This window comes from Coffea eugenioides, unplaced genomic scaffold (genome assembly GCF_003713205.1).
Source record: "Coffea eugenioides isolate CCC68of unplaced genomic scaffold, Ceug_1.0 ScVebR1_95;HRSCAF=445, whole genome shotgun sequence".
Lineage (NCBI taxonomy): Eukaryota > Viridiplantae > Streptophyta > Magnoliopsida > Gentianales > Rubiaceae > Coffea > Coffea eugenioides.
In genome coordinates, this window is record NW_020864841.1 from 28,817 (window position 1) to 40,892 (window position 12,076).

Below are 12,076 nucleotides of genomic sequence, written 5' to 3' on the forward strand. Positions count from 1 at the left end.
TCCACAGATTTTGTACGATTCATTTAGTGATTTTTTGGATTTTTCCTATTTTATCCATTTTAATTAATTATTGTTTGGCTTTAAACTAAATTGTTTATTTAGTTATTTTTTAGTCAATAAAGAGGTCAATGTGTATTAAGCCTTTGAACTTAATGGGCCAATTATTGAATCAAGTTTATTTGGTTATTAGGGTTAGGTCCATAGGGATTAATCTAGAAAGTTTCTTCTTTTAAATAAAGTTATATGGAACATAGTTAATCAGTAGAGTGATTTTATGATATTGAATCTTTGAGGTTTTCTACAGGTTAGAGTGGAAACTCTTATCTTTCAAATCTTGGTTCACTTTGAGCATATTCTTGAATATTGAATATTTTGTCAATTTGGTATTCACCCAAGTTGTGGCTAACCTACCCAAATTTCGTCCAAACCTATCTCGTTACGAATTGGGTTTTCCTGTGAGATTACATGTTTCTCTCATTTTAGGGGAATTAGTAGCAGTGCCTTTTTTACTTAAAAATAAAACCCACGGTTAAGTTTCTGATGAAATCAACAAATTTTAACAAATGAAAAATTTTGTATCAACATTTTGAATGTTTTTTGTCATAACATTTTGAATGTTATTTTTTCCTTGCTAAGAGAAATGAAATGCAATTGTACAGTTAGAATGAATTAATTATTTAAGAATAAAATATATGAACCGTGTTTATATCCAACTTCGCATGAACATTTAATTATTCTACTTTATATCTTTCCAATTGAACTTTTTCTTTTAAATTTGTTTTTTCTTTTCTTCTTCTTTTTTTCCCTAGGAAATCGAGCACATTCTGATTAACAATGTAAATGATCATCACTGTATACAACCCAATTCATATTCATTATATTCATTATGAGTAAGCATCCACAAATAGATGGACTGAAAAACTTTGCTTCACAAATAGGATAAACATCCACTCACTAGTCGAAACTAGTATGAAGAATCAAGAGAAGTGTCCTCTTTCATCTTCAGACACTGACAATTACTATTAAATTGCTCAGAAAAAATATCAGAGCACGATCTAGAAGAAATCCTCACAGAGAAACCTTCACAACTACCATTTGATGGTGTGTGCTGGTGTAACACAATATGGTCATCAACCACAGCCAAAAACGTCATAGGCCACACTTAAAAGGGCCCTTATTGATAGCAATTTCTTTCTTTCAATGGGGCAAGGAGAGGAATTACAATTCAATATGCCCTCAGAGAGTATTAATTGTTAGGCCTTAAAAGACTGTACTTGGAACTGGAAGGAAAAAGTCAATATATTTGAAGTGCACCTAAATGTGGATGCAGCAAGGAGAGTGATAACCAATTGCACTCCTCCTTGCCTGATATAGGTGTAGGTAAGTATAATTGCCAATTAGTTTTCAGGACTTGAGGAGAGTTGGACTTAAGGGACTAGGCCAAATTGCGTGGCTAAAACAATAGTTGTTTTTGGTTGGTTAAAATTGTCTTCCACTATAGGTTTGTCCAAAAGACCATTTTGGAGGGGCTACGTTGTTGGAGACTAAAGACCTCCCATCACTCGTAGTGACCTTGAATGAGAGTGCTTGACCATCGAGGTAAGAATTGCTTTGCCAGTTTTGACCCCAGTTGCGAGACATTGCTATCCAACCAGTTCTCGTGCCTTTGATGGATAGAGACACAACATCACCCGCTCCCCCAACATTAGTCACCAGTACAAGGTTGAAGTATGAATGCCCATTTATTGTGAATTTAATTCCACCACTCTTCCTGCAAGGAACCCTGTAGAAGCCAAAAGATGCTATTAGTTTTTCATATTTTGTTTCTCCATGCTAATTCTTTTTCTTTTTTTTTTCCCCTTTCTAAAGGAGCATTAAGTGCGCAAAAGAATTAGTGTTTTTAGAAAATTTTATAGAAAATATGCTATAACAATTTGAGGTGTACGAGGTAAAAAGATAATTAAAAAACATGTAAAAGAATTCTAAAATTTTTTCTGGAAAACTCACAAATCGAGACAGACCTAAATCACTTAATTTCTAGCCCACCAAAAAACAAGCAAGTGCTTTGGAGTTTGGAGCAAAGAATTTGTTGAGACAAATTAAAAGGGATAGTGGACCAGAAATATGACTCTTACCTTCTATACTGAACAGGGACTATTCCAGCTTCATACTGCGCGATGCGTTGAAATATTGGTTGTGAAAGATCAAAATGCTTCAACGGAGGGTTACACCACCCTCCGTCATTATTTGGAAGAGCATTATTGGGAGGGCAGAAGTTTGTGGCTGTAACCATGATGGATCCCGAGAGGCACCACTTCCCAGCATTTACACATTTGATCTCAAAACAAGCTCCACAAGCTTGTCCATTGTTGAAAAGAGCAGTACTCAATGCAGCTGTGCTTGTACCATACCCTTGACTGTACAGATTCCCATAACCACAAGCTCCTCCTGCAGCAAAATAATGTTCCATTACTATAAAGTGTTCATGCTAATATCATTTTTTTCTCGTTACTATAAGAAATGAAAAAACAAACATTTTTTTATTTGATCTTTTTCTTACCCATTGTACCAGAGGCATCATTTCCACCATAGAATGTTGCATGGGCTGCTGACCAAGCGCTAGGATTAAGACTGTGGACAGTCTTCAGCACGAATGTACTGATTAACAGGAAAACTTGAATGCTTTCCATATTTCTGCTGCAAAAAATTGGAGGTACGAAAGAAGTATCTTTCAAGAACTATTTAGGTAGCCAAATAAAGAAACAGATCCTATAAATTTGTTATACACTTCAACTCTAACTACAAATGAAAACTTTCAGAGTTTCAAGTTGGTTAGAGATGAAGAGAATGTGAGGCAGATACGAAAGAACGAAGAAGTATTTATAGACCCCAGTGAACACAAAAGTTGAGGTGCCAGTACTGACTGGAAGTTAGAAAAGAAATCAAGAAATATATTTTCTTCATCCTAATATCCAGTTGGAAAGTGGGTAACATGGTTAGTTGAGGTGATGACCATAGGGTCCATGTGAGAACATCTTCGTTGTACTATAACAGAATTTCAAAATATACACAAACAATGATTATACTCAAAAAATTGGTCTGATTATTAAATTGAGTTTTATAGTTGGAATTTTGCATTTCATTTGCACTTCAATCATTACCTTCATTCAAGTGCAAGTAAAAAATCTACACTGAATAAACACTAAGATCTTCCTCAAAGTCTTTACATGTATTAGTTGTTGAAGGCAACAAGTTCATCATTTTTACTCTTTCAATTTCCCTTAGCCACTGAAAAATGGATAATTCTACTATGGACTGCAAATATTTTAAATAAATAACAAACTCAAATACTCACATGACATTGACACCGAAATCTGTATATTACGAATGGATCATACAAAATTTTAATCTCATAGAATTAATTATTAGACCTATTGACATATAACATTTCGGATCTGCAGTTAACAGTATAATGTACTCGACTAAGAGGGAGTATTAATTCAGCATGAAACATAGGAATAACAGTCTTTTGTGGGTGAGTCCATGTTGTTGACTTCGCCATTTGATTGTAGAAAGGATTTGCTTGTCTTCTTAGCATGAATAAATGATGTAAAGATTTCTTAAAGCCAATGAAATCAAGCAACACAAGTCTATGGCAAACCTGAAGGTGACAAGTATTCCATAACCAAAATTCAATGAGGTCACATACTGGTGTTAGGATCTTTAAAGATTTGGAAAGTGAAATTGTCATTACATGGTAGCTGTTGCTTATGTTAAGAAGAATGTTGATGGAGATATACTAGTGTTCAACGGCTCATACTGAATAATACTCACTTTTACTCTTTGGACTAAGAATTGAAAATTTTCCTAGTACCAATTCTATATTAATGTTGTACTGGTTCTTATTGTTAAAATTACTGATTTGAGAATTTTAGAGGTAATTTTGTTTTTAAATATCAATACATAATTATTTTGCATATGGGTTTGAGCCTTTTTTTTAGTAAAAATAAATTTAAATGGGTTCGATTCTGATTATTACTATGGATCAAGATATTCCCCCAAACCATAAGTTGCTCGTAGAATTTTTACAGATAGTCTATTAATACAACTCTAGTCATATTCCAACACAACACATGAGTTTGTGTGGTGATGCCACCAGTACCAATACAAGACAAATTGTATCAAATTGTGTCAGTTTGACTTTCTTGTTGATGCCGTATTGTACTCTCTTTTGCGATGGAGTAGCCGTATTGTACTCCCTGAGATCACAAATTAAGAGAAATTCTTTGACTGAATACAGTTGTTGGATCCCAAGTAGTAATTGGTTGACTAAAGAGGTTGAGCATTAAAAAGGTAACTAGTCTTAGAACTGTCTTAATCTGTAAGCTTTTTTTCCTGTCTAATACAAATTTAGTTAGTTAGTTAGTTATGTAAGCATCAGAATCAGTCAAAACTTTCGTTACTTGACTAAGATTTGCCCCCAAAAACAGAAAATGTGGATCCCAATATAAAGTCTAGCTTCAAATTTTCTTAAAATTGGTTAATTGAACACCAGTGTAGAACTTGTCAAAAGTAGTCCAATCAACTTTTTAAATCAGCCAATTTTAGCTTAACATTAAGTACAAAGGCCATATCCAAACAAGAAGACATCATAATAACTATTTACTCAAAACAAGCCCATTAGATATGTTAATTGAAAAGATAAACTTTGTTATATATACATTGACCTAATCAGTGAAGATTGCTGCCTTGAGGAGTATGTTTATTGTACATTCCAGTGGAGTTCTCAATGCGTAAAACATTTTGATGCGTACCGCTCGGAAATGGGAATCTTTGAATTAATGCTCATGGAAGAAAGCAATTCAATAAGATGATTTTCTAACAATAAAAGCATCTATTAGCTCCAAAAAAGAGATGTCCAAATTATAGATGCACATGGCACTGGGATTTGAATCAAGAATAAAATGCATGTGGTCATTAAATGGCAGTTTAAGTGCCAGATCTCACATGGGATAGCTTCTGACTTGTGAAGACAAGTACTGGGAAAGGAATTTCTTTATGGTACTAACTTCTCACTGAAAGAAACCAAGCTTGCTTCTGCATAAATAGGGTTAGAATACACTTACCCCCCTTAACACCATCCGTCCCCCGGGCCCACGTATTTGCACTCTTTTCTCACTTTTGTCTCCTTCAATTCTATTTCTTTTCACTTTACCCCTTTTAAACTTTGAGAGGCAAAAGTGAACCTTCTTTTCTTTCTTTTCGCTTTCCTTTTGTTTTTTGTTTTTGCTTTCTTTTCCCTTTCTTATAAAATGCAACATATTTTGATAATAAAAGTTTAGAAATATTGTTGTGCCTTTTTATTACATAAGTCAAACCATTTTGTGAACCAGAATAACAAGGTAAATTATTAATTATATTTTCAAAAGTAATTTTTTTTTATAAGTGGGAGGTTTTGAGTTCAAAACCTCCTACTTACAATCCCTGTGAACTCTCGCCTCTCCACCCAATCCAACCCCCTCTCTCCAAAATGGACAACCTAATACACTACCAAAAAGAAATTGCAGCTATTGATCAACTATTTGTGTACGGTATTGTATGACCTAAATTTCAAATGCATATCCATTTGAGTATTGAATCACGACAAATTTGTGTAGTTGTTTCTTTGAAAGTATCACAAATTTGTGTTAAAATCCTATAACTCATTATCAATCTATTATTCAGAGTGGAAATTAACAAATATGGAGATTGTACCAAAGCTTAGAGAATGAAGTTAGACAAATAAAAATCTTAATTCCAAGTATACCAAAGAAAATATACCTGTGAGTAAGTAGTGGGATGGAAACATCAACAAGAAAAAAGGAAAACAAGAAGAAATGAAAACAAAAATAAAGGAAAAAGGGGAAGATAAAAAAATTATGACCGGTAGGGCAAATCTGTCCACCAACACTTACACTTAACGCGAATGAACTTTGTGTTTTCTTGACCATTTTGTGTTAAGTGTCCGTTCTATTTTGGTCCTTCACTTTATCCATCATCATAGTTGTGTCTACCATCCTTTTCGATTAATTTTGACAAGCTCCTGCGTCCTATGAGAACAACTCAAAATTTCTTTCTTTGCAACTGGATGGAGAGGCTGATGTTTTCTCGTCCCTCAAGTACCAAGTTAATTGTACCGTTTCGTTTTAATACAAATTTTTACTGATTTCTACGTGATTCTTTACGAAATTATGCCTTTACACAGTCGAATTTGGACAAAAAACGTTCAATATCTAAAAGGTTAGTGGGACTGCACGAGAACAATCTCAAGATTAGATGACGATACTGTAATTTTAACAAACACTATGAAATTTAGTTCGTATACTTAAACTAGCTTACTTATGAAAAGACTAATTCAACTTTGCCCCTTGAATTTTACATCCATTGATGATATTATAATTTAAAGTATATTTTAGACACTTTATACTCTAAATATTTTATGTATCCCGTTTTACCTCAATAGTACAAGGAATTCTATTGGACAATTTCATGACAGCATTATGTTTTCTCCAATTAGTTTCACTTTGCACCATTTAATTTTTTTTATTGATTTTCAAATTGCATGCTAAACTTCAATATGGAACCTTTTGCACCCTAAAATGTTTTGATAGAGCTATTTTTGTTTAATACCCATTAAAAATTTGACCGATTTAACATATAGTATGTTTAATTGCCCCATTTTAGTCAAATACTGTGACGCCCGAAAGAAGAAGAAAAGGAAAAATTCTGGTGAACAGTGACTTTTGCAGAATCCGGCCGCAAATCCAGCCAGTTATTGGCCGGATTGGGTTGGCCGTTTGAAAAAAAAAATTGTTCAGCCACTGCCTTGAATCTGGCCGGAAATTCGGCCAGATTCTGGCCGGATTGTGACCTGTCACAGTCGGCAGCCAAGTTTGACTGGCTGTTTTCCTTCATTCTTATCTTGTTTTGGCTGAAGTTGGTCTTCATTTTTGCTCCCTCTTGCCCGGCTCTCTAGAGAGGAAAAACAAGAGAGATTTCTTCATTTTTGCTAGCTTCAATCTTTGCTCAAATCTTGAGATTTCACTGATGGTTTTGGAAACTACTCCATACAAGTGTGTACTGAGGAGGTTTAAAGCTTTTGGTTGAGTGATTTTTGGAGAAGAAGCTCTAAGCTATTATCTTTCTTGAGTTTATAAGGTACCTTACTTGGAAAATTCCCTTTTGTTCTAATAATGGTAAATTAGTGACTTATAGTAGCTAAATATGTGGTTTTGTGGATAATTTTATGATTTAAAGTAGAGTTTGATAAATTTCTGATTTATTAGTGAATTTTCTGATTTTATATGATAATGGTTGGTTGACCATAGAATGATAGCTTGATATGGTGTCAAATGGAGCCTTTGTGTGTTAATTGTGGTTGTTTGCGGAAAATTTCAGTTTTGTGCAGAAAATTTCAGCTTTAGGATTTCAAATTTGGGGCTTTCTTATGGTTGGTTATTGAGCTCTTAATTGGTTAAGATTTAAGGGTGTTGTGGCCCTAATTAGGTGTGTTTTATAACTTATGATTTGTATGTGAAAATGTGGTTGAATTGAGATGGTATTGGTGTTGTATATAGGATGGAAAATAAGGAAATTAAGGGGAAATACTGTCCAATCTTTGAGAGCATTTGAGAGTTTTGTTATGTGAAATATTGAGGTTATATGTGCTAGTTTCACTTGCCTACGGAAATTCCAGCTTGTGTAGGTCAATATCAATGTTAGGGTTTCGAATTGGGGCTTAATTATGATTGATTTTGGAGCTATCAATTGGCTCATATTGAAGGGGCATTGTGGCCTAATTAGATATGTGGTATATCTTATGATTCGTATGTGTACTTGTGGTTCTATACAAGGGTTAGTTTAGAAGTGTAATTTCCGTTTACCATGTTTCTGGACTTAACTTGGACTGCAAAGTTATCCATGTTTTAGACCGAACCAGCTATTGGACAAAACATGAAAGTTGTAGATATATGAGTTAGCTAGCTATCTACAAAATTTCAGATCGATTGGGGTACTGTAGCATGTGAAATGACCGAAATACCCTTGACTGCCCCTAACCCTGTTTCACGGCCAGTTTGCCATTTTCTCTAAGATGTTGATTTTTGACCATGAAAATGTATGATTTGGTTTTGGAGGTCTTCATAAGAAATGTTGGTATATGTCTTAGCTTCGTAACGCCATAAGATTCGTTTTTCAATCGGATAAGTGTAGCTTCACTTGTGATTAAAATGCCAAAAAGTGATAGGAACTTGATGCTTTTAGAATTCCTTTTGTTTGACATGACATTTGTGATCTAGGGTTTGGACTTGATCAAGGCAATGATCTATGATGGATGGATCATGAGCTGTGGTTGGTGAGTGATTCCACAACTACTCCCAAAGTTACTTTTGAACTAATTCTTGCATTGGTTACTCGATTGCATATCATTTGTGTTTGTGTGTGTGCCATGACATGATTTGGCTCCAATGAGTTCTTGGGAAATCTTGTGCTTAGAACCAACGTCTTCCCCACTGTTTACATGTTATTTGGAGCACAAATGGCTCTTCGTTTCTGTTTAACTGTTACTTGATCTATTTGAGCGTTGGATGTTTAAGTACAATGATTTCACTGGCTCACAAGAGCAATAAACGTACATTTGATTACTGATTCATGACATCATTTAAATGCACTATTGTGAAACTTATTTGAATGTTGATTTTAATGGACACTCGTTGAGCTTTTAGCTCACCCCAAAATATATTTTCTCCCTACAGGGCTCGAGGCAAAAGGAAGCGCTTGTAATAAGTTCTTCGTGTAACTGGATGGATTATCTTCTGTACAGTTGGAGTTTTAGATTTATCTTGTGTAATAGTTAGGAATGTGTGAACGTTTGGAATTGAAACGAATGTATGTGTACATTCTACACTTGGGTAGTAATATTTGCTTCGTTATGATATGTAAATTCATTGAGAATTTGATGTAATATTTGAGATGTGCATTGTAATTTATTTGAGGACTGTAGTGAGTGAGTGAGTCCCGGCGAGAGCTAGGCAGGCGGTCCACCGAACCCTTTGGTTCGCCTTAGGGGGAGGTGGGGCTGTCACAAATACCTTTTAAAAAGTTAACATAAACATGTAGTCCTAAGCATCAAATCTAACTTGAACAAGGTCTTTTTATAAAAACAGAAATCTTAATTTTAACAACAATATGAAATTTAGTTCGTACACTCCAACTGGTTTGCGTATTGAAATATGAAAAATACTAATTCAACTTTGCACTTTCGACTCTTACATTAATTAGTGATATTATAATTTAAGTTTTAATTTTGAACAGCTTACGTTCTAAACTTTTTATGTCTCATTTTCCTTCAGCAGTACATGGTAATCTAATGGACAATTGCACTTGAGCATTATGTTTTCTCCAATTAGTTCCACTTTGCAACATTATATTATTTTATTCATTCTCATATTGCACGCTTAAACATCAATACGGGACTTTTTGGCACCTTAAAATATTTTGATTGTGTTAATTTTTTGCCGAAAACCTATTACTATAAAAATGGACAAAATCATATAGTCAGTTTAATTGTTCCATACTAAGTCCAATACCTATTTAGAAACTTGACACGATCATGTCATCCTAAGCATCATATTTATCTTGAGAAGGGTTTGTTACTAATTCAACATCTACACGTCAAAGATAGTTCTATTACAAGCATATTCCACCTATTGTTCAACAAATGTACTCCAACTTTTCATTTTTCATTGCCCAATAAAAGTTTGAAAAGTGAAATTTTCTTTTCCAATAGTCATTTTCTTTACATTAAAACTAATGGTACTAAGAGGGCGGTTGTGTGACGCCCCCACTTCTCCCAAGGGCGAACTCGAGGGTATCAGCGGGACGCCTGCCTAGCTCGCGCCAGGACTCAAAACACAAAACTAATAAAACTATATAAACCAAAAGAGTACTATTCATAATATATTCAATCCCAAAAGGGTATTTACATCCTCAAAAGGAGTTATCGAGACTACTACAGAACCAAGAGCAAAAATAGACCCGAAGACGGGTTCTTTATACAGATCACCAAAGTAAAAGAAATATCTTAGTTGTCCAACCATTACAAACCAAACCTAACTACACTAGTGATAGTGCAAAAGAGTTCCCCGCGTCGTCCCCTGTTAAGGAAAACAAAGGAAAAGGGGTAAGCTAAATGCTTAGTAAGTAAACGGGGGTAAAAGCGTAAATTTCACATTAAGATAAACAACTATTTCACAAAAATGTCAAGTCAAGTGCAAAAGTAACAATACAAATGAATGATGCAGGTTGGCTCCAAAGCCACGTCATTTGCCATGTGTGACCTCCTGTCGACACTCCGTCGACCACAAATAATGGTCCGTAGAACTCCACTTGTACTCCCACCGTACACCTTATCACCCTCACTGGCAGTCACCTCACGAGAACGAAATTGAGCTTGGTTCACAAGCTCGGTTCACATTCTCGGTGAACCGGATTCACAAACTTGGTGACCTCAAACTAGGTTGGACTGGCTTCGACCAAGCCCCGACTGGCTCGAATAGTCCATCTAGGTCGGAAGATCAACCCCAACTTACAAACGTCACCCCGAGCTACAAGCTCAAGGGGTTCAAACCCAAAATAATTCATTTAGACGTGTCATGTATAAATATGCATGTAAATTAGGGTTTAGGTCGAGTGCGATGAAGTACACCCTCGTCTAGGTACACTTTCATTCACCTCAAAACACATAAGCAAGTTATATACAAAAACGGCCCGAATACTTGCTCAAAGAACAAAGATAGCAAAAGTACGAAAATCGCATCGCGAAGGATAACTAGTAGGCCCCACCGGCTCCGTCTAACTCACCACCGTCTGAAATAAAAGATTGCATCACATTATATCACAAACGGTTACTAACATGCCTAAAACAAGCAAAACGGCAAAATTGGCACATGCATGTTCGGAATCGGCAAACGGAAATGGAAACTGCAGCATAACCGTTTTGGTGTCAAAAACTGTTTTGAACACAATCGAAGCTAGGAGTGTTGGATCAAAGTGTATGAGGTAGCGTTACGAAGCTAAGAGGAAGGGATACAATTTTCATGAAGACACCTTAATCTAGATCTGAATGGAAGCAGGTCGAAATTATGGAAAACAGTACCAGAAGTTTGCACTTTAGGGTGACGGGCAGGGTCTGTTTGCCGGATCATAACTCACAGCTCGCAAATCCAAATCAAGAAATTCCAAAGGCTTTAGAAATCTATGTCATAATTCTAAAACTTTTATGTTTTGGCCAAAACCTGAATCAATACAGAGAAGGGTGAAAAATGGGTCAAAAGTTCCTGTCAGAACTGTCCAAATTCAAAGGCAGTTCTGACAACCGTTCTTGTTTTGGTCATAACTGGAGCTATGGAACTCGGATTTGGATGTACTTTATACCATTTCGAAGATAAGACTAATATCTACATTTATTATGAAGGGATCAACACCCACTTCGCACGTTATCCAAGCAAAACGAGCATGGTCAGAGGCTAAATCCAAAAGCGTAACACAATCCAGTGTTCAAAACAGGTGCAAGTGTTTTGGCTATAACTCGGGCTACACTGATCCGTTTGACCTAAAATTTTGTAGGAACATTAAGGACTTAATATACTACAACTTTCATGTTTTGAGAAACCTCTGAATCAGCACGCAGAATAAAGAAAAACAGAACCCAAGTTCGGATTTGTGGACTGCCCTGTTTCCAGTTTTGCCGGTTTCGAACGTCGCAACCGCACAGTCCGTTTCTATGGTTCTCATACAAGATTTCTAGCCAAACTCATACCAAATAAACACACACATATACCAGCTTCTAATAGCTTCACAAAAGGTCTGAATTTGCTCTTCCAAATTAACCTCAAAACCTAACAAACACTAACCATATTCTATGCTTTTAATCCTACAAGTTCAACTAACCCTTCAACCTATCCAATCAAACCCTAATCATCTAAGCCTTAACTCAACCAAACTAACTTCCCTTTGAATTAGGGTTTCATGACTAATC

The 12,076-nt window shown here is 35.5% G+C and overlaps 1 protein-coding gene across 1 annotated transcript; it reads right to left on the reverse strand.

Annotated features, from left to right (window-relative positions):
• Nucleotides 1-1,479: 1,479 nt before the first annotated feature.
• LOC113759164 (expansin-A1-like) lies at nt 1,480-2,690 on the reverse strand. The gene is made up of 3 exons (XM_027301731.1): nt 2,561-2,690; nt 2,136-2,448; nt 1,480-1,783 (listed from the first exon to the last, which is right to left on the reverse strand). Exons 1-3 carry the CDS (start codon nt 2,688-2,690, stop codon nt 1,480-1,482), a joined length of 747 nt encoding a protein of 248 aa, XP_027157532.1.
• Nucleotides 2,691-12,076: the final 9,386 nt, after the last annotated feature.

Coding starts and splice junctions, on each gene's coding strand:
- LOC113759164 (XM_027301731.1), bottom strand. CDS start 2,690: ATGGAAAGCATTCAAGTTTTCCTGTTAATCAGTACATTCGTGCTGAAG. Junction 2,449..2,560: donor TGATGCCTCTGGTACAATGG/GTAAGAAAAAGA, acceptor ATTTTGCTGCAG/GAGGAGCTTGTGGTTATGGG. Junction 1,784..2,135: donor GTCCCTGTTCAGTATAGAAG/GTAAGAGTCATA, acceptor TGGCTTCTACAG/GGTTCCTTGCAGGAAGAGTG.